At 39.1% G+C, this 26,027-nt stretch overlaps 1 protein-coding gene across 1 annotated transcript in view; it reads left to right on the top strand.

The window, feature by feature from the left end:
- The window catches only part of TMED10 (transmembrane p24 trafficking protein 10), a 37,013-nt gene extending 12,442 nt beyond the window's left edge, over positions 1–24,571 (top strand). The window contains exons 2-5 of the mRNA XM_019733650.3: positions 6,350–6,461; positions 12,253–12,326; positions 20,936–21,062; positions 21,478–24,571. Coding sequence (XP_019589209.1) covers positions 6,350–6,461; positions 12,253–12,326; positions 20,936–21,062; positions 21,478–21,599 — 435 coding nt within the window. The 3' untranslated portion in view covers positions 21,600–24,571. The remainder of the gene's footprint in view (positions 1–6,349; positions 6,462–12,252; positions 12,327–20,935; positions 21,063–21,477) is intronic.
- The last annotated feature ends 1,456 nt before the right edge of the window (positions 24,572–26,027 follow it).

The raw sequence follows: 26,027 nt of genomic DNA, 5'->3' as shown, positions 1-26,027 counted from the left end.
AGCCACGTCGGTGTGGAGGGGCAGCAGAAGCACCCACGTGAACTGGATTTGTAGCTTTGGCAAGGCCATGGTTGGAAATGGAGAGTCTGGTAGTGGTCACAGCCCTTCTACAAGGACCTTCCTGATAAATTGTTCTTCATGTTTAGTTCCAGGAAAATTATCTCTGAAGATAAATTTGTGAGCTTTCATCAGAAAACAAATGATACGTGACCCAACTTGTTTCTCTGTTAGACTTTTAATCTTGGCTTCCAGAAAACTTAAAGTCACATTTATTGTGCAGATACCATCTGTTCAATTCAGGTTCTTTTTTTTTTTTTTTTTAAAGCACTTAATCTTTTTTTTTTTTTTTTAAGATTTTATTGGGGAAGGGAAACAGGACTTTATTGGGGAACAGTGTGTACTTCCAGGACTTTTTTCCAAGTCAAGTTGTTGTCCTTTCAGTCTTAGTTGTGGAGGGCGCAGCACAGCTCCAGGTCCAGTTGCTGTTGCTAGTTGCAGGGGGCGCAGCCCACCATCCCTTGTGGGAGTCGAACCAGCAACCTTGTGGTTGAGAGTCCACTGGCCCATGTGGGAATCGAACAGCAGCCTTAGGAGTTAGGAGCACGGAGCTCTAACCGCCTGAGCCACTGGGCTGGCCCCTCAGTTCAGGTTCTTGATAGCGCCTATTTGACCTGTATTCTCACTTATTTGACAGTTTCAGTGTATTCACATATTCTGGACATCAGCTACTCTGCACATACAATTAACACTTTTCCCCCTACTTTAAAAAAAAATTTTGTTGGGGAACAGTGTGTTTTTCCAGGACCCATCAGCTCCAAGTCAAATCGTTGTTTTCAATTTAGTTTTGGAGGGTGCAGCTCCCTGGCCCATGTGGGAATCCGACCAGCAACCTTGGCGTTAGCAGCACTGCGCTCTCACCAACTGAGCCAACTGGCTGCCCCTCCCCTACTTTTTAAGTTGTGAACTTTGGTTTACTTTTCTTCAGAAGGTGTTATCTAGAAACAAATTTTTATTACTTCCCATTGCTTGATGTCATATGAGCAAATTTTATGACTTTAGTGTTACGCTTGTTTAGTTAAGAACTTTACAATAGATATTATAGTGTTTTTTTATTGTTAAAAGCGCAGAAAGGGATCCTTTAAGCGCTTGCTGTCATAGTAGATAAAAGTGGCCGTTATTTATCAGACTACCTAGGTGGTGCTCTAGGAGAATTTAAGGAAGAAAAAAATAAAATCTCTCAATTCTTGAGAAACCAGATGACCTTTGAAGGTGATCTGTAATCAGAACATTTTAATTAAAGGAAATTTAAAACCATCATTCCAGCCTGTCAGACTTTGCCAGCTCTGGCCAGTCACTGAGCTTGGCCCAGTTTTCTGTTCCCTAATTTTAGCTACCTGCTGACTTACGTAATTATGTTGAGGTTAGGGCATATGATCTTTTTCCCCCGTAAGATCAGTAGTTTGGCTCCTAAGTAGCCGCAAAGTTATGAACTACATGGGAAACCTACTGGTTTTCAAAAAAAAATTCTAGGATCTGTTAGAATGCCCAGCAGTCCATAAGAGCCTAACATGAAGGTTAAGGTGTCAAGTTGCCTGCATGCATTTCCAAATATCTGGATAAATACTCTCATATACTTCTGTCAACTCATACGGAGTATAGAAATGTAGAGGCCTTGAGGGAATTGCGATTATCATACACTGTTTCTGGGAGGTAAATTTCATGCTGATGAAAGGTTCAGGCAGTGATGGGGTCCTTTGCCTTCAGCCTCTTGTAAAGCATTTGAGTCTTTGCCCTAGAATGCATTTTTAATACATTTTCAGATGTTCCAGAAAGAACCAAGAAAGAAAGTGGTTTTACCATGATTGTGGTTCCTCAGTACAACGCAAAACAGGACAGTTGAAACAATTTTTATCCCTTCTGAGTACCAGTTGGAGGTGTAAATTGTACCAGAGTCTTTCAGAAAAACATGGCAGACTTCTTAATTCATTTTGCAAATTACTCCATGAAGGATTTTTGCCAGTGCCTTAGTGAGAGTTTTCTGATCTGTATCTCGGATCCTTTATCATCTAGAGAAGCTTCTGTCCTTAAATTAATACTTTTTTTGAAGAACCTTTTAATATCATAGGAGAATACAAAGAGATCATAAGCTATTCTTCTAGGAAATACGCTGGTTGGGCATATGTGTGCCAAATCTTGTAAGCCTGCTTAAGTTGGGTTGTTTGTCCTAGACCTGGCTTCTTTCCTTGCCTGACAGTGGAGATAATGACATCTGTGATGACTGTCCAGCATTGTACCCTTGATGCTTATCCCCTGTTGTCCTCTACTCGTTTCATTTATATTTAAACATTTCTAGCAACCTATAATCCTTTCCTTCTCCCATAAGCATTAAACTAGTGCAGTGAGCAAATCTGGAAGCGTATTTCTATCCAGATATGTCTTGGAGAATTTCCACAATTTCTGCAATTTTATTCATAGGAGCCACATCCAAATTAGTTTTTAGATCAGCTTGGAATGTGAAAGTCTGTCAGTCCTACAGTCTATATTTTTGAGCTTCCTTTTTGCTCTTAAAAATTGTCATTGTGGGGCCGGCCCGGTGGCTCAGGCGGTTAGAGCTCCATGCTCCTAACTCCGAAGTCTGCCTGTTCGATTCCCACATGGGCCAGTGGGCTCAACCACAAGGTTGCCAGTTCAACTCCTCAAGTCCCGCAAGGGATGGTGGGCAGCGCCTCCTGCAACTAAGGTTGAACACTGCACCTTGAGCTGAGCTGCCTCCCGGATGGCTCAGTTGGTTGGAGTGCGGGCTCTCAACCACAATGTTGCCAGTTCAATTCCACGACTCCTGCAAGGGATGGTGGGCAGCGCCTCCTGCAACTAAAATTGAACACTGGCACCTTGAGCTGAGCTGCCGCTGAGCTCCGGATGGCTCAGTTGGTTGGAGCGCATCCTCTCAACCACAAGGTTGCCGGTTCAACTCCCGCAAGGGATGGTGGGCTGCGCCCCCTGCAACTAGCAACGGCAACTGGACCTGGAGCTGAGCTGCGCCCTCCACAACTAAGACTGAAAGGACAACAACTTGAATCTGAACAGCACCCTCCACAACTGAGATTGAAAGGACAACAACTTGACTTGGGGAAAAAAAAAAAAAGGCCTGGAAGTACACACTGTTCCCCAATATAAAAAAAATTGTCATCGTGCTTTTGGGGGCTAAGGAGTGGGAAAGTATGAGCATCTGATGGGCAAACAGATTCTGAAGAAAGGAAGAGTGGCGCCACCCTGGTGACTGACTACACATTACTTTGGGATTTGATTCGTTCCCAGACCTTTTTGCCCTATAATATTGTGTATCCAAGGTTCTGAAGTAGTCCTTTGTTATGCTTTTTTCCTTTACTTGATGATTTAGAAAAAGCATCACATGAACTAGAGGCCTTTCGACTCTTCAGGGCTAAATGTTTGCCGATTATCTGTCGGTTGCTGCTGACTCTAAGGCCTCTGCCTGCGGCTGCCGGCTAATCCCTCCAAGGTGGGTAACGCAAGCGGAACAGTGCTGCTTCCCACTCCAGGGGACTCTCGGGCTTTGCATGTGCTGACCCAAAGAATCCATCAGATTCCGTCAGTCTTTCTTGGCTTCTGTGCATTCCACTTCTTTCAGACAGTCCTTTTGTGGGGAGGCAACGTGCAATATGGACAGAGCATGGGTTTTTAGATCGCTTCAAATCCACGTACACAATTTATTAACTCTATAATAATGGACAAGTTCCTAAGTTTCCTTATCAGGGAAATGGGGATAATAAGACTGGGGGTAATATAACCAGCTATGGGATTATTGTGCGGATTGAAGATTATATATGTAAATTTCATAGTATAACTCCTTAATCCCCTTGCTTTCCAAACCATTCAGTTGCAGAACCCCAAGCCTAAACCACTGACTCCTTTTTCTTTGCTCTTGCATCCTGGCTGCTGGGTGGTGCCACTAGAAATCCGTGGTCCAGGATCTCAGCTGAGACCTCAGTTGCTGCCCAGCAGTTCTTTGTGATTTTAGTCAGCTTTCTTCCTGTCCTTTGCAGAGGTCAAAATTGGTGGCCCAGAACTAGGTTCTACAAACATCTTTTGTTTGGCCTTGAGAGAGTTTTTCAAATGTTGGGGTTGGTTGTGAGGATTTAAAAATTAGGAGATTGCAAATAAAAGTTAAAATGTCTAGGTTCTTTTGAAAAATTGTATGATCTGAAAACCTAGTTGCAATGACAGTCACTGTTTTCTCCCTTGAGACGGTCCCATCCTGTTTGCCACGTTGTCCACCATACCCTGTGGATTAGACGGGTCCCCTAGACTCAGTTATGTCTTGATCCTTGCGGGCATTTACTTTTTGGTCTTGTCCTGTGAGCTCTTCCTCCTTAGAATCCCTAAAATGTGCCCCCTTTTCTCCATACCCAAAGCCCTCATCTTTTCTAACCTGGAGCATTGGAGTGTCCTAACCCATCTTCGTACCGCTGGCATTATCTTTCTTGAGTCTGTCCTCACAGTATTATCAGATACGTCTTTCTAAATTGCAAATAGGGTCGGTCACTCTTGCTTCAGAGTCTTCGTTGCTTTCCACTTTGTACTAAATGAAGTGGTGTTGTAGTTCTACATGACCTGGTCAGGACCTCCCCAGCCACCTAACCTCTCTGTGCCTCAGTTTCCTCCTGTGGAACATGGGAGAAATAATTCTCCTTACCTATAAGGTTATAGTGAAGATTAAATTAAAATGCATATAATGCACTTGGCACAGTACTTGGCACTTAAGTACTCAATAAATATTAGCGATTAGTATTATGATGATACCATGTTTTTGTTTGGGGTTTTTTCCTGGATCGCAGGCCTTCATATTTGCTGTCTCTCCTACCTGAATGTTTTCACCCCAATTCTTTTGATTTCACTTCACCCTTGAGGACTCAGCTCCATGGTACACTTCCTGACCCTCCAAACTCTGGGAAAGCTGTGCAGCTTTTCACAGTGCAGTGAAGTGTCAGTTCTTATTCCATTCCTCATTTAGACTCGTAAGCCCTTTGCAAATAGGAACCATTGTGCACATTCTTTTATCCCCAGTGAACAGCACAGATCTAGGCATTTTAAATGCTTGACAAAGTAATGGGCGATCATCACTAGTCATGATAGAAGATACCTGATTAATACTGCTGTTGCTTTTAGGGAAGTTAGAAGGTGTCGTAAAATCTTTTTTATCAACCTATTTAAAATATCTTAATAAACCTATTTTATTGATAACTGTTCTTTAGTTATTGTGTTTTTCCCAAAAATGAAATGCCTTTGTAGAAAATGGAAAGAAAACAAAAGTGTAAAGAAGGAATCTCACTACTCAGCAATAACTAGTGTTATTAAAGTACTTTAACTATATAGGCTTGTGTGTATGCTACTCAATTTTCGTATTTAAAGTCTCACCTATAAATGGATCTTGTTTTACAAGCAGCATTAGAACATCCAGTTGAATATAATGAAGCCACTACTTCTGTGTTCCACATTACAAGTAGCTTCCTGTCTCAGGTAATGAAAAGGGCTTTCTGCTGAGACAGCCTTGTGCTCTAGGAAAGAAGCCTGAGATCCAGTCTGTCTTTTACCTTGTCATTCCCTTCTTCATAGGTGACCGTTCACTACCAGTATATGCCACTTCGTTTGTGCTTACAGGCCATTCTCTAGGAATGGAGCAGTTTAAGTTTGGAGAACTAAAGCTAACAACCTAGAAGAAAGGAATGATCATTTGTGGAAGCCAAGGATGTCTTTTTTAGGAGACCCTTCTTCCTTATCCTCCTCTCTCTCACCCCTTGTAGCCATTGATATAATTAACATGACATTTGCGGGAATAAATCTACCAGATTTTCTTCTCTATGTATGCCTTCTTTTCCTTCTCCTCTTGTATCAGGTGACCCCTTTCCACTTCCTACCCCCACCTCCACCCTGTCAAGATTTATTTTATGAAGAAATGTGTTCTTATGTATCTTTCTCCTTTTTGTAGTATATTCTTTTGGTAATTGTCCACTTCTGTTGTTGTAACATGTCCCTTTCTAGGGAATGATACTGGTCTACATTCTATAAAGTGAAACTTTGTTACTAAACCCAATTTATATCTCTACTGTCATTCTATAGTGGCAATAGATTTTAGCCTGCAGTGTGGATAGGCAGTTTGAATGAAATTTGCTGTATTTGGATTTTCTCTTCTAATCCAATCCCTGTCTTTGGGAATGGTTGGAACAGTCGTCACAATGAGAGATGTCAGCTGTCTTTTATAGACAGTGTTTCTTTACATTTCTCCAAGTTTTCTTCCTGAGTGTTATTTGCTGCCTGTTCTTACTTGTAGATAACAGATTCGGCTGGCCATATTCTGTACTCCAAGGAGGATGCAACCAAGGGAAAATTTGCCTTTACCACTGAAGATTATGACATGTTCGAAGTGTGTTTTGAGAGTAAGGGTAAGTAATCAAAATGTTTTCCCTGAATTAAGCATCTTCTTTCAAGTTAAATAGAGCATGAATTTTCTCTTTTGGGCTAGCAGGAAGAGGAGATGAAAACTGCATTGCTGGGGTGCAGGCACATATAAGAGAAAGTAACATTCTTGTGCAGGAATAGGCATTTCTTGAATGCTGTGACACACTTGGCTTGAATGATTAAATTTAATATAGTATAGATGCTAGAAAATACAGTAAGTCCTCAATGTTGTTGATAGTTTCTGCAGCTTTAAACAGAAACAACATATAATGGGGGTGGCTGGTTAGCTCAGTTGGTTCGAGTACGATGCTCGTAACACCAGGGTTGCTGGTTCGATCCCCACTTGGAGCACTGTGAGCTGCGCCCTCCACAACTAGATTGAAACAACTACTTAACTTGCAGCTGATGGGTCCTGGAAAAACACACTTAAAATAAATAAAAAAAGTAAAAATAAAAATATAATATTGGTTTTTGCAATTATTTAAAAAACAAAAGAAACAAAAAAATGCTGTATAATGAAACCAATTTTACCATAGGCTAATTGATACATAAGCAAGAGTTAAGTTCCTACAGCATTTCATTAACATAACAAAAAGAGGTTGAATGAAACATTACTTGCCGGCCTTCTGTAGTGCATTTGTGTGCTAGTGACACATTTTCTCAAGGATTAGAAGTAGGATCTCTGACAAATAAGTCAGAAGCAGCTTTGGTCTTCAGAGCACTTGTTATTTTGTAGTCCTGACATCTTGCTATGGATTCTTCTGTGCATCTCAAGGCCAGGATCCCATAGTAACTTTTAGGCTGATTAGCTTCTGTGCTCAATGATGGGTGAAAAAGCAGATTCCCTTCCACCCCCTGTTCTTTAGCTTCAAGGACACTAGACTCTAAATGCTTTATTCAGTTATACTTGTATTAGTTGGGACCCCTTTGGGCTGCAAGACACCAAAACATAACTCAAACTGGCTTAAAGAGAATGAAGAGAACGACCATTTGACTCTCTGAACCGGAAGTCTTCAATGTGGTACCGACTTCAGGCACAGCGGAATGTTAGGGTTTTAACAGTGTCATTGGAACCCTACCTATCCTCCAGTGCTTCCTTTCCTTACCTCCATTTGACTTTATTCTTAGGCTTTTCCTGCATGGTAGCAAAATGACTTCTGGCAATTTTGCATTTATAGAATGTTCAGAACACATGATCCTAGAAGAAGAGCAAGCACCTTTGCCAACAGTGCCAATAGAGTCCCAGGAATAGCAGATCAACTTGTTGCTTTTGACAGTTAACCAAGAATTGACTCCCTTGATCTAAAGTGGATCAGTTAACCTAAAACCTAAGGGAGTTTTCCTGAGGGAAATGGAATAATAGATTAAAAATAGAAAATTAAAGGACTTTAATAGTGATTTCATGACTGATATCCTTCTCCCTGCCCCCACTCCTGCCAGTTCCAAGATTTCTCAACAATATTCTAGACATTTCCACATGATTGTGCCACTCTTACCTCAAAACCAAGATGTCTAAGACTATATTCATAAACTCCTTTTTCAAACTAGTTCCCTTCTCATCAATATCACCACCATCCTTCCAGTTACTAGGGCTCACATTTTTGAAATTATTTTTGTCTTTTCCAGTCTGTCATCAAGTTATGCTGATACTTCTTTCAAAATATCTTCTGTATCTGTCACCACACAAATCCAAACTCTTAATTTTTTAAATCATGAATTATATCATTAGCCTTCTAACTGAGATCCCTGTTCTTAATATATCCAAATACTGCCTCCAGATTTATCTCCTAAAACGTCTTTCACCATGTCAGTCCTTTTTCAAAAGCGTTCCCTTCTCTGTAGTGGCAGTAATGTTCCTGTTCTATAGAAGGAAACCTTGAATCATCACATTTTTAAGCTGGAAGAGATTTTAGGTGTCATGGCATTTAATAATCTTTATATGCTCACTCCAGCCTTATCTTTTATCACTTATCAGGCCCCAGTCAGTCTGGTTTGCTCTGCCCTCTAAACATATCACGTTTACTCATTTGCTGGAATGCTCTCTTCCCATATAAACATGAGTTTACCTTTACTTCTTTTAGAGTACTTCCCTCAACAATCTAGTCTGCTTCTTTTCTTTCTTTTCTTTTTTTTTTTTTAAGATTTTATTGGGGAACAGTGTGTACTTCCAGGACTTTTTTCTAAGTCAAGTTGTTGTCCTTTCAATCTTAGTTGTGGAGGGTGCCGTTCAGCTTCAAGTTGTTGTCCTTTCAGTCTTAGTTGTGGAGGGCGCAGCTCAGCTCCAAGTCCAGTTGCCGTTTCTAGTTGCAGAGGGTGCAGCCCATCATCCCTTGCAGGAGTCGAACCGGCAACCTTGTGGTTAAGAGGACGTGCTCCAACCAACCGAGCCATCTGGGAGCTCAGCGGCAGCTCAGCTCAAGGTGCCATGTTCAGTCTTCAGTTGCAGGGGACGCTACCCACAATCCCTTGTGGGACTCGAGGAATTGAACCAGCAACCTTGTGGTTGAGAGCCCACTGGCCCATGTGGGAATCGAACTGGCAGCCTTCGGAGTTAGGAGCATGTTGCTCTAACCGCCTGAGCCACCGGGCCGGCCCTGCTTAGTTTCTTAATGAATTGATTCATTCAGCAGATATTTACTAAGTGCCCTTATATACCAATCACTGTTGTAGGTGTTAGGGATATAGCAGTGAATAAAACACAAGTCTCTGCTCTCATGGAGCTCACATTTTCTTTGGAGCAAACAGACAATAAACGAATAAATATAAGTCAGGTGGTAATGAGGGGCTTTGGACAAAAAGCAAACACTTTGTGATGCTGAGCATGTCTCAGAAACAGCAAGGAGGTTAATGTGACTTCCTCCAAATAGCACATCACTTACTGGTTGGATTAGGTATTTAGGCATTTGAGTATATACCAGGGGTGCCAAAAAAATGGTGCCAAAAAATGTACACATTTTAAGAAATGTTATCTACCATGTTTCCCCGAAAATAAGACCTAGTCAGACAATCAGCTCTAATGCATCTTTTGGAGCCGAAATCAATATAAGACTCGGTCTTACATTATATAAGACTTGGTATTATATTATACCCAGTCTTTATAATGTAATGTAATATAATATAATACAATACAATACAATACAATACAATGTAATACCGGGTATTATATTAATTTTGGCTCCAAAAGACTCATTAGCGCTGATTGTCCGGCTAGGTCTTATTTTCGGGGAAACACCGTATGTATTACTTTTGATGTTGAATTGAATTACGGTAGCAATGTGTAGTATGACGTTCACTCAAAAGATGGCGTTAATCAAATGAATGCTAGCGTCATTCATTGTATTACAATCTTAATACAATTTTTTCCTTTCTTAAAAACGTGTATACATTTTTTTGGTACCCTCTGTATATCACACACAGCCTTGTGTTATTTCAGTGTCGCATGTACATGTCTTACATTCCCAATTTGAAACTTTTTGAAGAGTTTAAAATTAACCTAACCTACCCTAACCTAAATCCTAGCCAGTAACCTACCCTAATTCTAACCTTAAACCTTACCCTAATCTTAATGCTAAATCTAAACATAACCCTGAACACATCTTTTGTTCTGAATTTCGTATATGCTGATGCTGTGCATGTAGATGCCTAGGAACTAATTTTTAAAAATATATAATATATGTAATATATGTATAAATGTGTATACACACACATGTTACAGCAAGCACTCAGCACTCAATTTCTGGTTTCATTTGTGTTCTCTGTTCATTCGGACGTGGAGACCTGGTACCTTTGTAGTCTTGGGAGCACCTTTTAAAATATTGTCTTTTTGCTAGGCAAATGCAGAGAGAAATTACTGAAGGGTCTTTTTATAAAGGAGACCCTTTATGGCCATGATGTCAGCTAAGGGATAGGCTGGCTCTTCTTTACAGGCCATAGTATGTTCTGGACTCAGACCAGCCAGAGCTGTGTGGTTTTGTGATTTCACTTGTGCTTGAATAATGCTCGTGCTTTGCTGTGGCAAACAGAGAAAGTGGAAATGGTCTCTTTTAGGAGGAGAATACCTGCATCATTTGGACGAGGTAGGGTTGTGAGCTGCTTGGATTTCACAACTTTTTAAATGAGCAAGAAGGAAACATTTCTGATCAGGATTACATATTGGATTTGGAAGGCGAGACCTCTCTGGGTGCCACTTTTTTTGTTTGGTTTGGTTTTGGAGACTTATTATTTTAATGCTCAGAAGACATCTGTGACTTGTCCTAGTTTCTTGATCCTACCTATTCAGTCTTAACTTCTATTACTTTCAAATTGATCTTTCTAGTCTATCCAAAAGACCTTCTTTACTGTCCTTTAAATGTGCCATACTCGTCTCAGTATCTGAGCTGTTGCCCATGCTTGACTTCTGCCTAGAGTACTTTGTCCGGACTTCAATTCTCCCTCTTTTTTTTAAATCTTTTTAAATAAGAGTTTTATTAAAATATAGCTGACATACAATATTATATTAGTTTCAGGGGTACGCAATAGTTACTCAACATGAAGTGCTCCCTCTTTAGTGCAGTCTATCCACAACTGATGTCTTCCCTCCTCTAACCTTTGCTCCATAGCTGAGATTATCTGAACAGTTTTTTTCTTAAAGTTTTATGCTGCTTTGCATTTTCACTATAGCTGTTACGCGTCTTTATGTCTTAATCCCCACTGAATTATTTGAAGGCAGAAATTATAATTTTCAGCAGTTCTGGCACCCAGTGCATTCTCAATGAGTAGTTACTGAATTGACTTCAGTGAATTTCAGAAAACCTCCAGCGTCTCTCAGGCAGCAGAGGGTACAGTACCATTCTCTGTGGCCCATAGTCTCAGGAACCCCAATGCTCAAGTGGCACTGTTTCCCAAAACTCTTAATTTCATGCAGGCAGTTTTTATTTTATAAATACTCAGGTGAGTTCCAGGGGATTGGAGCTGAGCAATTTTCTGGGGGCTCTTTGCGTCTTTCCCTTTCTCCTGTTTGATGATTTAAGATTAGAATTCCTTTTTGATCAAGGATCAAGATGAATCAGATTACCTTTCCTAATATGAACATTGCTCTTTGGCCCTACTATCCCACATAGACATTTCTCTTTATAAGAAGCATCCCTGAGAATTGTACTTTTATTGTCAAGTTTTTTCTTGGGCGCTTCTCTCTTAAAGGGCTCTGTGTGAGTAGTCCTATAACATTTTCTTTACCTATTAAAATGGCCTTACATTGACTAAAATGTTTGAATTAAAGTGGAATGTTAGATAAATCTTGAGTTCTGTTCAGCAGTCATGTTTGTATTCAGTTAATCCAAGCTTTGTATATGCCCAATAATCCTTTTCTCAACATTTGACAGGACAGCCTTTTCAGACGTAGAAATGGGCTTTTCTGCCTAAGTTGGTGCCCACTATCTATTGGTCTATGTGCCAGTCAGTTTTATACTCAAGTGTTGACTTTGGAGTTTAGTGCCTGTTCCAAGAAGCCTCTTCTATTCCTCTGTAGTTCCAGCTGCAGTATCTTGTGTCCCCTGCTTAGAGATGTTTGCCAGCAGCATGTTCTCTTTGCTTTCCGGCACCCCACACAGACAGGCTTTGTCCGGAATGCTTGCGATTTTAGCCGGAGCCAGGAATTTTCTGCAGCTGAGTAGGGGGAGGAGTTGCGGCTATTTCCCTCTATTGAGAGGGGAGGGGTTAGGGAGAATGAGGGTGGGTGAGTGATTTCCCGGAATTTTAAATATTCCGCACAATGAATCCTTTGATTTTTTTTCTCAGGAACAGGGCGGTTACCTGACCAACTCGTGATCCTAGACATGAAGCATGGAGTGGAGGCGAAAAATTATGAAGAGGTATGTCCTGTTGTAACCGAGGAGGCAGTAGCGTTCTGTGCTGTGAGGATTCTGTGAGGATTCTGTGACCTCGTCAGGCCAGCAGGCTGTGCTTTGCCCAGAAGGCTGTGGTTTTCTCAGCAGTCATGTGACAACCAGTTAAAATTTAATTGATACAAAAATTTGTATTAACAGCCTTGAACAATAATTTTGGCTGTGCTGTAAGCCAGATGACTAAACCAGCTGTCCCATAGAAATGCTGGTGTGATAAAACACTCAAGCATATTTACCATTAGCACTCTTGAGACAGAAACCAGATATATATATGTATGTATGTATGCATATATATATATATATATATATATATTTATAATCTTTAAAAGCTAGAATTCACTTATATGTTAATGTCCAAGGTTAAGAAATGTGATTAGTGTTTAATTCCTAAGACTTTTATTCCCAGACTGACAGCTCTGTGTATATCTAGGGCATGGATTCAGTGCTGTTTAGACGTGAGCAACTGTGCTGCCTTTGAGAAACAAAATAATTAGAATAGCTTTTAGTAAAAATAAGTTCAAACTTTTAAGGAAGAGAAGAAGATGGAAGAAAAAACTGCAATAGACTAGAGATACTGATAATGAATAGAAATGTTTGCTGACAGGAAGTGTTACAGAGACTGAAAACTGACATTTATTGGTGGTATGGAGGGGAAGGTTGCATGGAATAAGTGGAAGGAGACTGAGCCTCTGTCAGCTCTATTATGAGAGACTTTGGGGGCAGCACAGAATGGTTCTTCAAATCAAGAGCACCTTTGAAAAACCACAAGAACTATTTAAAACTGGAGGATTGATCTTTACAATAAGATAAGAGTATTTTTACTGAGATCAGAGTCTTTACAACAGTACCCGGGGGCACGAAGAAGAGGTGGGGTACAGGAAACGTAAATGGCTTTTGAAGAATGTAAACCAAATAAGCAAGGAAAATTGTTTTCAGTGATTTAAGAGCATTTTCTAGGACTGATGGAACAGAAGTTGCTCTATCTTTGGTCAGAACTTGGAAGGGAATATCCTTTAAAATGGAAGAAGATTGGAAGTGACTGGCCAATTCTGCCACAGGAAGTAGTAGTGCCGTAACAGCCCTTCAGGGCTCCCCTCGTTTTCCTAGTTCAAGTGCTCAAGTGAACAAAAGTAGATTGAGTTATTTGTAGGCAGTAAACAGGAGCAAGTGGTGCAGCAGTGAATGAAACACAGTTCCCGGTAGAAACTTTGATATGCTTGTTTCGGTCCCCAGGGTAGATTAATGAAAAGCAAGCAAGCATTGAGAGCCTCTTTAGTTGATGAACTTAAGAGTAAAGTAAAAAAATCCTTTTAAACTTCCATGATTTAGAAGAATCTTAATTATATTTAAGATAATGTATGTTAAAGTGGTGTTGTGAGGTGTGAAACACTAAGGAAAATATTGTAGTTATGAGGTGGAAGAATAGGTAAGATCATTTTCAGGTTTTGATTATTGCTGCTATATCCTCAGACTGTTCTCTAAGTAAGCATTCATTGAATTCCTACTATGTGAAATTATACCTGTTGTAACTTTTCCCCCCATGTGATGGTTATCATTAGTGGTATACATTAAATAAAGGCTACCTGATTAGACATCAGACATAGCTTGTTCCCTAAAATAGGAGGTATTATTGTGAGTCTACATGTAAAATGTTGTGGACATCACTGTCAAATAGCATTTTAGAATCCTTATACTTCCTGGAATTTCCATCATCCTTGGACTTCGTTGACGCTGGGAAAGGGCCATTATCTTCCCTGACCTTTTGCTTAACCCAGTAGGGGAATCCTTAGCAGAAAGCAAACCACAGCACTTCCTTTGCGCTGCTTCCTGCTTTGGAAGTCTGGCACTGTCCTAAGCCTTTACGTATATGGTTACAACACGGCTCTAAATTCTGTTTCTTAACCAAGAAACTCCTCCCACTACTTTCTGTGGCAACGTAACTCCCCTTCCCTCCCTCCCCCCCGCCCCAGGGGAAAAGCAGACCAAATTGAGACAGGAGGAGAAGTGGTTATGACACAGGCCAAAGACCATTCCTTTTCTCAATCTATGGCTGGGCTCCCTTGAACTCACCTTAGAAGTAGCTTTTAGTTGTCTCTGGGCTAATGCCTGTGACAAGAAAATGGATAATAGAACCACTCTTTCTCTGGTTAATTACCAGTGAGCATTAAACATATGTAGAGGTTTTGAGGCATTTAATTTCAGGCCTTTCAGATAATGGAGAGACTTTGTCTCCAGAGGATTTGGGCCCTTTATCATCAGTATTTAGCTCAGGAGGGTGGCACATTTCTCTAATTTTCTTCACATCCAACATTATCTCTCACATTGTGGATTTCGTAATTCTGAAATCCCATTTGCTCCTGTAAAATTCAATAGTAATCCGTATCTTAGTAGCTGGGCAGAGTACCACACTACCTACTAAATTGTTATGGAGGATTTAAGTAGTTAATACATGTGGAATTGTATGTAAACATAATACAAATGTAAGATGATACTATTTGGAAGACAGTTGCCAAATTGTAAAGAAGCATAGTCTTGTTTGAATCTTTAAAAAAGAAAGAATACTTATGTCCTCAGAAATAAAGCCTTTTGATTCCCTCTGTTGTATTTTAAGGACCTCGCACCACTGTCCTTTGCCCATCAAAAGGAGCCATTTTTGTAGTTCGTTGAGCCATTTCTTCTTAATTTGTGGTCTGTGAACTAGAGCAGCTGTTTGCAGGGACTTACTGTCTAGTTGTGCAATTGTGGGAATGAAGGCAATTACTGTCCCGCGAAGAAGGAGCTATCAGACATATCCCCTGCCTCTTGGGCTGTGTATGCCCTTTGCTGTGGACGTCAGCATTTCACCTGGCCTAAAATCCTGTTTTGCCTCGCGGTTGTTTTAATCAGTCATCAGCTATCAACAGATACACGAAAAACACAGTTGCCCTCATTGGAGCAATAGCTGAAGACTTTCTAAAAGGTGTTTCTCTGAATTCCCCCAGAAAGTAGGAACTCTGGTTCTATGTACTACCCTGCTTCCCCAAAAATAAGACCTAGCAGGACCGTCAGCTCTAATGCATCTTCTGGAGCAAAAATTAATGTAAGACCCGGTATTATATGATACATTATATTATATTATAAACCTGGTCTTATAGTAAAATAAGACCGAGTCTTACATTAATTTTTGCTCCAAAAGATGCATTAGAACTGATGGTCCGGCTAGGTCTTATTTTCAGGGAAACACGGTAGATCCAAAATCCTTTCTTCGACTGAAGTTAAATGAGAGAATATGGGTAAGGCATCTGACACATAGTTGGTCAGTTCAGTAGATTTTAGCTCCCTTCTGCGGCCCTTTCTGCAAACTGCCACCTGGCTATGACAGAGTAAATAGGATCTTACTAAATGTCATTTAGCCCTAAGATTGGCAATATTATCTGGACTTATTCTGGCACATTGGTGACCTGTGCTAGAGGTGACCTGTGCCTCTTCTGTGATTCACATACCCCACGTGCAAATAGACTTGTCCTTGGGGGTAGTTCTGTCCTCTTTATCTTGATTGTGGGAGACTGGATGGTCTCCACATTTATTGCTGTGTTTCTCAAATTTCCAGGGGCTGTGGTGGGGGGTGTGGAGGTTACAAAGTAATTTGACTAAATTTGGCTTATCACAGAAGCTTCTTAGTTGAGTCTCAATGCTCCACCAAGGAAAAGAATCTAGTGATTCTCTAAAACCTGGTTTGACGTGTATTTTTCAGAGTTAACGCCTTTCCTTGGCACAATTACATGATCACTCTGAACTATTTAGATTCAAATCATCGTTAGAGGAGGGGAAGATTTGAATATGATTTAAGAAGAGTAATTATAGTTATTTTGGAGGTGTTGTACATAGGCAAGGAAAAGCTTTATAACTTTTAGCTTTTCCCAACAGTACCTGCCACTACTGATGAGAATGATAGATGTCATGGTTGAGAGAACTTTCTCCTAGGCAGTGGGCCTCCTGAAAATGAATGCTGAGTGAAATGCTGAGTAGATGCAGAGTGCTCTTAGCATGTGGGGAGCGCTTGCTTCAGGGGACCAGCAGCACTTACTATCTGCTACAAGGAAGTTGGCTCCTCTGAAGAAAGCATGGAAAGGACGGAACAAGTCAGCTGTAAGTGTTTGCCATGTATTAATTAGGTTTGTGGAACTATACAAAGGATACATCGTTTTAATTTCCTGGAGTTCAAGGGCCGAAACTAATGTGGCGGAAAAGGATAAAAATCAAAACAAGGTGAATGTGACAATATGTGATTGAGTGTTGTGTGGCTCAGCCTAAGTGCTCCAGTGCTTTAGGTAAGAGGGAATCAGTGCGGACAGGAGTGGTTAAAGGAAGCTTCGTGGTTAAGGTTGAAAGATAGTAGGGTCTGGAGACACTAAGTGTGTGTTTTTCGAAGTCAGGGGTTTGGTTTTGCTTGAATGGTACAGCAGAGCTTGGCAGTACTGATGCTGAATAAATGCTTTCGTGACACAGGGTAGGGAGTTAAGAGACCATGGTTCTGCTAGTCTTGGTCTTCCACCCAAAGGACTGAGTAACTTTGTAAAATCTTCACTTTCCTCATTTATAAAATGAAGTCCCTTGTAGATCTAATATTCTTTGATTAATTTAACAGCTAAAGGCAGCCTGCAAGGGGAATGCTACCCCCTAGTGGAGAACTTATGTCAAATAGGCTTTGGTTTTGTCAGGCTGTGGGCAACTCACATATCATCCTTCCAGCTATGGAAGAGAGAAGTAGACTCGATGAATAAGCCTGCCTTCATGAAACATGTAGAAATTCACATTCGTACGGACATTTGGAACATTAAATCAGATATTTAGAAGAGTACAACAGTCAGTGGGGATTTCGATAGAGGTTTTCTTGTTAGCTTCTTATACTGGCTATGATAAAAAGTCTTGATGATACTCATTGAATGTTTAGTCCCAGACAAACAAAGAGGGTTTTCCTGAGACTACTTATGATAATTTGTTTTAAAATTTTATTCTCTTAGTCTGTAAAAATGAGAACAACAGTATAAAACCTAGGAAGTTTGACTAATAAACTAGACAACTTACCCAGATCCTTGTTGCCTAATATAGTTCATTCACGTCACCTTTAATAAAAAAAAAATTAGTGTGGTTTTTTCTTCATCTGGTTTTCTTCATCAAATTTTTAGTTCCTACAGAATAAAATGTAAACTCAGACTTGGATTCCAGTCCCAGCTCCACCAAGCTCTGAGACCTTGGGAAAGTAATTTAACACTCTTGGCCTTAATTTTTTCATCCTTAATTTTTTTCATCTGAAAAATTGAAGAAGAATAATATTCACCTTATATGGGGTTTGAGGATTAAGGGGATTACAAGATATAAAATACCACATGCTGGGTATGCACTAGTAGGTCTGACTCATTGTACTACCTTCCTCATCCTCTTGCTCATTTTAGCTCCGACCTAACTTTTGAGCCCTGTATTTGCTATTATCCACCTCCACCCCCCAAGCACGTGTGTGTTGACACCTGAGTGCGTGCACATGCACGTCAGACTACTTAGGACTAGACTACAGTGGTGTCCCCAACACGGCCTGCACTGTGCTCCCTCCACGTTTTGATTTGCAGGTTCCTCTAAGCCTTGAATGCCTTTCTCTCTCATCTCCTTCAAAATCCTACACAACTTGTGAAGACCCAACTTACCCACTTCCCATTAAGCTTTCCTTTATCCTTTCAGTTATAATTAATCTCATGCTACTTTCTTTCCATTCCACTTTTAATGTGTGCCTTTGTTATAGAAGTTAATACATAATGCCTTATATTATGGTTATAACTTTTTATGTGAGCCTCTCCATCAGCCTTTGAACTTTTAGGAGCAGAAATCATTATTTATCTTGGTTTCTTGCATATAGTAAGCACTCAAAAAAAAACACACATTAAACACCCTTTCTACATTTGTTTTGATTTCTAGATTTAGATTAAGTGTAGAAATAAATATCCATTATTATTTTATTGTCATTGAATATTCATGTGTTCGATGGTTGAAGTAGCAAGTTGGTTTTCAATATTGTTTTAGTCTTTTGGCGATTCTTTTAAGTTTCCTAGATCTTAAATTAATATCAAGAATAAAGATAGTTATTAGGCAGAGATTTTTTTTTTTTTTTTAGGAAAAGAGACCTTCATCCCACTCAGAAGTATGAAAATAATTTATTGAATTAAGGACAGGATTGAATAGGAATATTTTATTGAGGTAATACAATTGACTTAGACAATAGAAATTGGGCTGCTTGGTTATGAATAGTCTGCAGTAGGACCTACACGAGGAAAGGGCTTGGGGAATTGAATGACAACTAGACAGTGTGTAGTGTGGCTACTGTACAGCAGTTAAGAATGAGGTGAATCTGCAAGCACTGAAGTTTCTGGAACGAGCTTATTAAATGAAAAGAAAAGCAAGCCATAGAACAGTATACACGTTATGATCTCCCATTTATAAATAGTTTTTGATTATATTTTTCTATGTATATTTATATACAAACATAGTGTATCTTCTATCAAGGTCTGGAAAGATATACACCAAGTTCATAATCATGGTTACCTCTGAGAAGGAATGTATGGATGTGGGAATTGAGTTGTGAAGGTGGGCTTTTTGTTTTTGTTCCCTTTGCTTCTGAATAGTTTAAATTCTTTGGCAGGAGAACATATTTATGAGTTGCTTATACACCTAAAAAGGAAGTGAAACACGAGAAAAGAAAAGCTTTGGGAACAGGTACTTCAGGCTCTAATCTACAAATGCCACCTCAGTACCAAATTTATTTTTATTCCATCATCTATTTTGGGTTTTAGGCCTTTGGGCTATTGTCATTTAACTAAAAAAAGAAGAAGAAAAAATGGGGGAAGGGGTAAGAAGTAGTCTTCAAAATAATTTTTTAAAATATTATTTTCATCTGGCAGAGGCACAACCTTAGTTTCACTTCCAGTTCTTTTTGTAAGTTTCTATTTAGGGAACCTTAAATCATTCATCTCTAATTAAGTATCATAGCATTGTTTTTATACTACCTCATTCAGGAAGCTTTGGAGGGGGAAGTATAGACCAGGAGGGAAAACATTAAACAGGCTAAGGTTCAGCTTCTATATCTCTTGTGTTGGTATCTTTTTCCTGGGGAATTCCTTTGCTCTATGGCTCTACGTGAAATACATGATACATATTTTAGGTTAATGACAAAACCTGGCATTTGGGTATTTAACCAGGAGAATTAGCTTGATGCATTAATTAATCACTGGTTAAATGTTATACCCAGTTAGTTTTATTCTGTTCTGCAGCTGTCAATTGTACCATTAACTCGAGCCAACATTTCACTATGTAAGAAAATGTACATCCAGTAAAAAGTGTCTTTGGTGTGGATCATTGCAAATCTATCACCACATTTTATGTACCTTAAATATCAACTCAATTTTTATATCCCTATCCTAACAGCAGTTCCTCGCATTCTTTATTTTAAATAACTTTTGTCCCGTTCTTCACATGTTTAGTGAAGAGTACAGCGAGGCAAAGAGAACGTAAGAATACACTTAAACTCTTCCCATTCATTCTGTGTTAGTTGCTGTTAACATTTAACAGAAAAAGAACAGGAAAGTGAATTGGACAAGAGAGGGAAAAAAAAAGTAGAGAGTTCTGTAGATAATGTATGGTAAACAGGGAGTAAAGAAGCAGATGTAGAAAAAGAATTTTTGAAGAGTTCTCTATATGGAAAAATTTAAGAGCAACGATTGTATGAGTTTTAAGATCTGGAAAGCTTTGGTGGTATAGCCCCATTTTAAAGCATATGATAATCTAAGATTGATCAGAAAAAACATTAGAATAATGAAATCCTTGCTCTTGTCGTATCTTGGGGGGTTTCACAGATGTCTAGATTGAGAAAGGAAGACAGTTCATCTCTTTCTCACATCCTTCATTCCTTAGCATACTGGGAAGTCCCTGGAGATTTTTGTTTTTAGAATGGCAGTGTCATTCTAAAAATAAAAAATGCAATGCAATTTTTTTAGCAGACCTGGGATTCATCTGGCTTGTGGCGCAATAAACCTAAAGCTATTGTGGGATTTAAATGAGCAAACCAGAATTTTCCAATTTTATAATTTGAGTTATTATCTTAATTCTTTAGTTATATCTATTCTCTTATTCCTGTATATTCCCTTTTGGGAATTTCGTGGTTTTTCTTCTAAAACCACAGTTGACTAATATTATGACTCCACACTTACTGTGCTGATAATGTGTATTTCTTAGACATGAATAGAAGGGTGAAGTGCTTTATTAAAGTCAGAAATCTTGGGAAAATAATATATCTTACTTACAGCCTACCGTATTGTAGTACTTCTAAGGAGATTTTAATCAAAATTGAAGTGTAAAAAGAGTTTGAGATGGAAACCTGTAAACACTTGTAGGGAAGGGAAGAAGCCCAAACGTTAAAATACCATATGTTAGCATGATGACAAAAGAGCTTTTATGTTTGGTGAAACTTTTAAAAGATTCCTCTGTTGTCTTGTGTTCTTAACCAAAGCAATTTCTTCAGGGAGTGGGTTCATAATTTCTTTCTTTTCCAGATTGCAAAAGTTGAGAAGCTCAAACCTTTAGAGGTGGAGCTACGGCGCCTAGAAGACCTTTCCGAATCTATCGTGAATGATTTTGCCTACATGAAGAAGCGAGAGGAAGAGATGCGTGATACCAACGGTGAGCAGAAGGCAGCTTTCATTTCTCAATCAGTGAATCAGATCCCCAAACTTTAAATCCTGGGGAACCCTTGTCTCAGTTTTACCAAAGGTGGGATGTATGGAAAGATAATTGCTTACTTTGGCATTGCTGCTACAGGTAAATGAGCCTTGCTAAATTGTCAAGGGAATAGAAATTTCTTCTGTGATACGCAGTTGACCATATTCTCAGTTAGCTTATCATGTATCAAATTGATAGTACTAATCTCTGTAATTCTTAACATTTACGTGTAGGATAATGAAGATTTAAGAAAAAGCTGTCTGAAATCCTCCTGTTAGGCTCAGGGATAGCGTGAAGTTAATTGCCTTTTCCCCATGGCCATTGTTTAGCCTGCGAGCCTCACTTCATGACATTTACAACGCTTTTGTGTTTTCAGAGTCCACAAACACGCGGGTCCTGTACTTCAGCATCTTTTCAATGTTCTGCCTCATTGGACTCGCCACTTGGCAGGTCTTCTATCTGCGGCGCTTCTTCAAGGCCAAGAAATTGATTGAGTAACCAGGCCCACTCTCCTCCCACCTAGTATCTCAGCCAGCAGAACATCACTGGGACGTGCCGGCGGAAGGCATCCTACCAACAGCACCATCAAGGCACGCTGGAGCTTTCTTTCCAGAACTCATTTCTCTTGGTGTGGGAGGACATGGGTCACCGCCCACACCCAGCAAGGCAGTGAGGGACTTCTTTTTAACTTGATAGGATTTGGACTGGTTTTGCAACAATAGGACGATTATTAGAGTCACCTATGACAAAAAATAGGGGTTACCTAGATAATGCCAAAGCCAGTTGGGTTTCCTCATGTGATTTCTTCGAACCATGGTTTTCTTTTCCTCTCGCACTTGCTCACCAGCTTGGGCTTCCACTTCAATTCCTTTACCAAGATTTGTATGACCATGTGGAACTCGTTTCATTCTGATTGTCCTCTTTGGATTTCCGTCTGAAAACAACCTTAACTTTATCTTAACCTTTAGCTGAAGTGTTTAGGTAGCTTCTGGTGATATCCTTTCATAATTTTATCTTTTCAAATTTTATGTCTCTTAAAAGGGTGATGGATTTGACACCTCAGAAATGAGCTTTGAACTGTAGATAACTCTTAAAGAAAATTTCCTTTTAGAGAATTAAAATATTTGTGCTCAACTGCTTGAACTTCTTTCGTGTATTTAGTTCTATGCAACTTTATTACATGTGTAGATTTGTGTGACCACCACCCCAAGATGCAGAACAGTTCCATCACAGGGATCCCTTGTCTACCCTTTTATAGCCACAGCCACTTCCCTTCCTTCCCCCCTGAGCCCCAACCTCTGGCAACCACTAATCTGTTCTCCGTTTCTCTAATTTTGTCATTTCAAGAATGTTATGTAAAAAGAATCATACAGTATGTAACCTTTTGAGACTGACTTTTTTCACTTAGCGTAATTCCCTTGAAATCCATCCAAGTTGTTGCATGTATCAATAGTTTGTTCCTTTTTATTGCTCAGTAGTATTTCATGGTATGGATATACCACCATTTAACTATTCACCCATTGAAGAACATTGGAGTTGTTTTTAGTTTTTGGCCTTTATTAATAAAGCTGCTGTGAACATACATGTATAGGTTTTTATGTGAACATAAATTTTCATTTCTCTGGGATAAATGCCCAAGAGGGCAATTGCTGGGTTGTATGGTAAGAGCATGTTTATTTTTGTAAGAACCGCTCTACTTTTTTTCCAGAGTGAGTGTGCCATTTATGTTTCTACCAGCAATGGATGACCAATCCGGTTTCTCCACATCCTCACCTGTATTTGCTGTTATTATTTTTTATTTTAGTCATTCAGATCGATGTATGTAACGATACCTCATTATGGTTTTAATTTGCATTTTCCTAATGGCTAATGTTGAACATCTTTTCATGGGCTTTTTTGCCATCTTTGTATCTTCCTCAGTGAAATATCTGTTCATGTCCTTTGCCCATTTTCTAATTAGATTATTCTTTTTACTAATGAGTTTTGAGAGTTCCTTATTTATCCTAGATACAAGTCCTTTGTCAGATACGTGGTTGCTTGAATTTTTAACATAACTTCTACCAAGGAAAAAAGTAGTAAAATTTACCAAGTCTTCTAACATGGCCAGTCACTGACTTAATTCCTATTCTTATGTGTCCCCCTAAGACATATGAGGTATAAAAAAAATAACGCATCTGGGATCATGAATAAATACTTGAGAATACGTGTCGTGAAAGCAAAGCCAAGAATCACTGTGAGAATACGAGGTGCCTAAAGGCCAATACTAATGTAAATAAGAGCGTGGATACAAATGACCATGTTTGTAAACAATTATGAAAAATATTATGAAAATTTCCCCACTTCTCTCAGGAAAGGAGGTGGGAGTTTGTCCTTTCTGTAATCTCTTTTTTAACCCTGCTGACTCTTGCAGGGTTTGTCTAATCACAGTGGCAATTGCAGGACCTAGGGCCGTGCAGCTTGTGGTTAAGAAGCAGCATCCTGGAATTAACAGAGAACACTGCTGTGATGACCTGGATAGAAGTACAAAGGTAGAAGAGGAAGTGAGTTATGTTGTTAGAATCTCAGGCTGTTCTGTTAATGTTCCAGCTACTGTGAACCCAAAAGCCCTTTTTCTTCTCCCTTTGACTCCCTATATGAATTTCTGGTGTGGCATTGAAAGTGGTTCTTTCATTAATTTGGGCAACATTGCCATCTGCTGGTAAGAATTGATTGGTACTGCTTCTGAGAACCTGGCAGCTGAATTCTTGCAAAAGAGCAGCAGATGTTGTGAAAGTCTCTCTGTGGTGTTACAAATACTCAACGACAAAGGATGCATCCAAGTAGGGAAGAAAATGACCAAATTTGTGGATTAAGATCCAACCTTAGACGTTTAAAGGTGAAATTCTGTACTATTAGCCTAAGAAGATACTGTTTCATAATTCTGACTGGTGCCTTTCCCCTTTTTAGAAGCAATGAAAGCTACTCAGTAGATTATAGTACTCTGTTCTGACAAAAGGTCAAAGAAGATAAAAGAGGGGAATATTTTATTTTGCTGATATTTTTGTTCCCAAATGTGACTCTGTGAAAGTGAAATTCTTTCATGTCCTTTCCTTTTACTCATGCCAAAACTACCAACTCGGACTTCTGTGCTTTTGGTTTAAAGTTCATTAGTATTACACCTTGATTTTATCTAAAAGTAAAATTACTTGCGTTTGATAAAAGGCTAGTGCAAGGGCAAATCTGTTTTAAAAATGAGGATGTTACCTCGTTTCCTCTGTTTTTGAGCCTATTATTCAACATGGTCTGTGTAATACAGGTGAGAATGATGCAGTTTAAGTAAGATTTGTTATACCATTGTCATAAACGCTGTCATAAGCAATTTTTCTGTTTGTTTAATAGAAAGAGGCATGTGGCATTTATACAGATTCACTTGTAAGAGTTGGATGGGGACTTTTGTGTAAATTTTCTCAAATAAAGGCTAGCAGAAACCATTTTTAGGTGTATTTTTCTGTTACTCTTTGTCTGGATTGGCAGTGATTCGTCCGTATCCCTCAGTTTTAAAGTATGGCAAGTTATACGTGATTAAGTAGAGAAAAAATATTGTCCATAATTTACTCCAGATGGATAAAGTTTTTGTGAATTAGTAATAGTTTATATTTTATATATGTTACATATGTATATGAAAATAATAATTATACATCTTCATAAAGACCAAATAGGGCTCTGTAAGCCAGGCATTATTCCATAGCTTCTCTCTTGGAAACTGGTATTGGAATTATTCCTACAGAAAGTCTTCTCCTTTGCCCTCCATTCTTAAAATACCCCTCCCAATTTAGAACCCCTCACGACTTGCTTTACTGACCCCTCACATTTATGCAAAACCCTACTCCAGCAAGTAAAGGCCATTTTCTCCTTTCCTTTTACTTGCAGTTGGACATTTTTCATAAAGCTTCTTTCCAAGAGTCGACCTGAAGTGCTTTGCACATTCACTGGCTGGCCTCTTATTCACATGCATTTCCCCAAAAAACAGGTAACTTGTCAGTGAATCTATACAAAGTAATGGTTCCCAACATTTGAGTATAAATATTTTAACATAAAAAATGTCTTATTTCTCACTGATATTTTACTTTTAGAGAACATAATGAATAAATTCAGCAACTTGACAAAACGAACTTTAATAATCTCAACAGTATCATATATTTGTTAAACGGTAGTACATGTTTTGCCAATTATTATTTGTTCAGTCTGCAGCAGTGGTGTCCCACCCGCGTAACATGAACCACCCCGTATAATTTTACATTTGTAGTACCACATTAAAGTAAAACTAATTTTAATAATATATTTTGTCTAATATATCCAAAATAGCATTTCACCACGTAGTCAATATAAAAATGAGATGTTTTATTCTATTTTTTCATAGAAAGTCTTCGAAAAGCATTTTATAGCTACAGCACATCTGCATTGACTAGACTTAATTCAGGTGTTCAAGAGCTGCATATAGCTAGTGGCAGCATGCCATATCGGACAGTGAAGGGTATAGACTTGGGTAGATTCTGTCTTTATAGTAACTTATGGCCCCTGGGGATCTGCCATTCATTCACAAGTGGGAACTTCTGTTATGTAGCATCTTAACTATTCACTTGTTAAAATATAACATGGAAATAACTTTTTTGATGAGAGGCAGTTTAAAAAATCAGTTATACCTTTAGTATTTCTGGACTTAACTAAGACTATTCAAAGGTCAGATATTTAGTTTAATTTACATCCAGTATAAAGAACTGAGCATGAGTGTTTCTGTTCTGTCTTCCCTAAGATGGAAAGGGCTGTTGGTTGAGCTTCTATCTATGCATACTATACTACTAAACAATTGGCAGTACCAGGCTAAGTTACAGAAAACTATCTAGTTCCTCATTGGAAAGATGCCAGAAAATGAATTTTTAAGCTTTG

This window comes from Rhinolophus sinicus, chromosome 3 (genome assembly GCF_057876585.1).
Source record: "Rhinolophus sinicus isolate RSI-liver-muscle chromosome 3, RSI-T2T, whole genome shotgun sequence".
Classification (NCBI taxonomy): domain Eukaryota; kingdom Metazoa; phylum Chordata; class Mammalia; order Chiroptera; family Rhinolophidae; genus Rhinolophus; species Rhinolophus sinicus.
The sequence above is the reverse complement of the archived record's forward strand: the minus strand, read 5'-3'. Positions and strand labels throughout refer to the sequence as shown.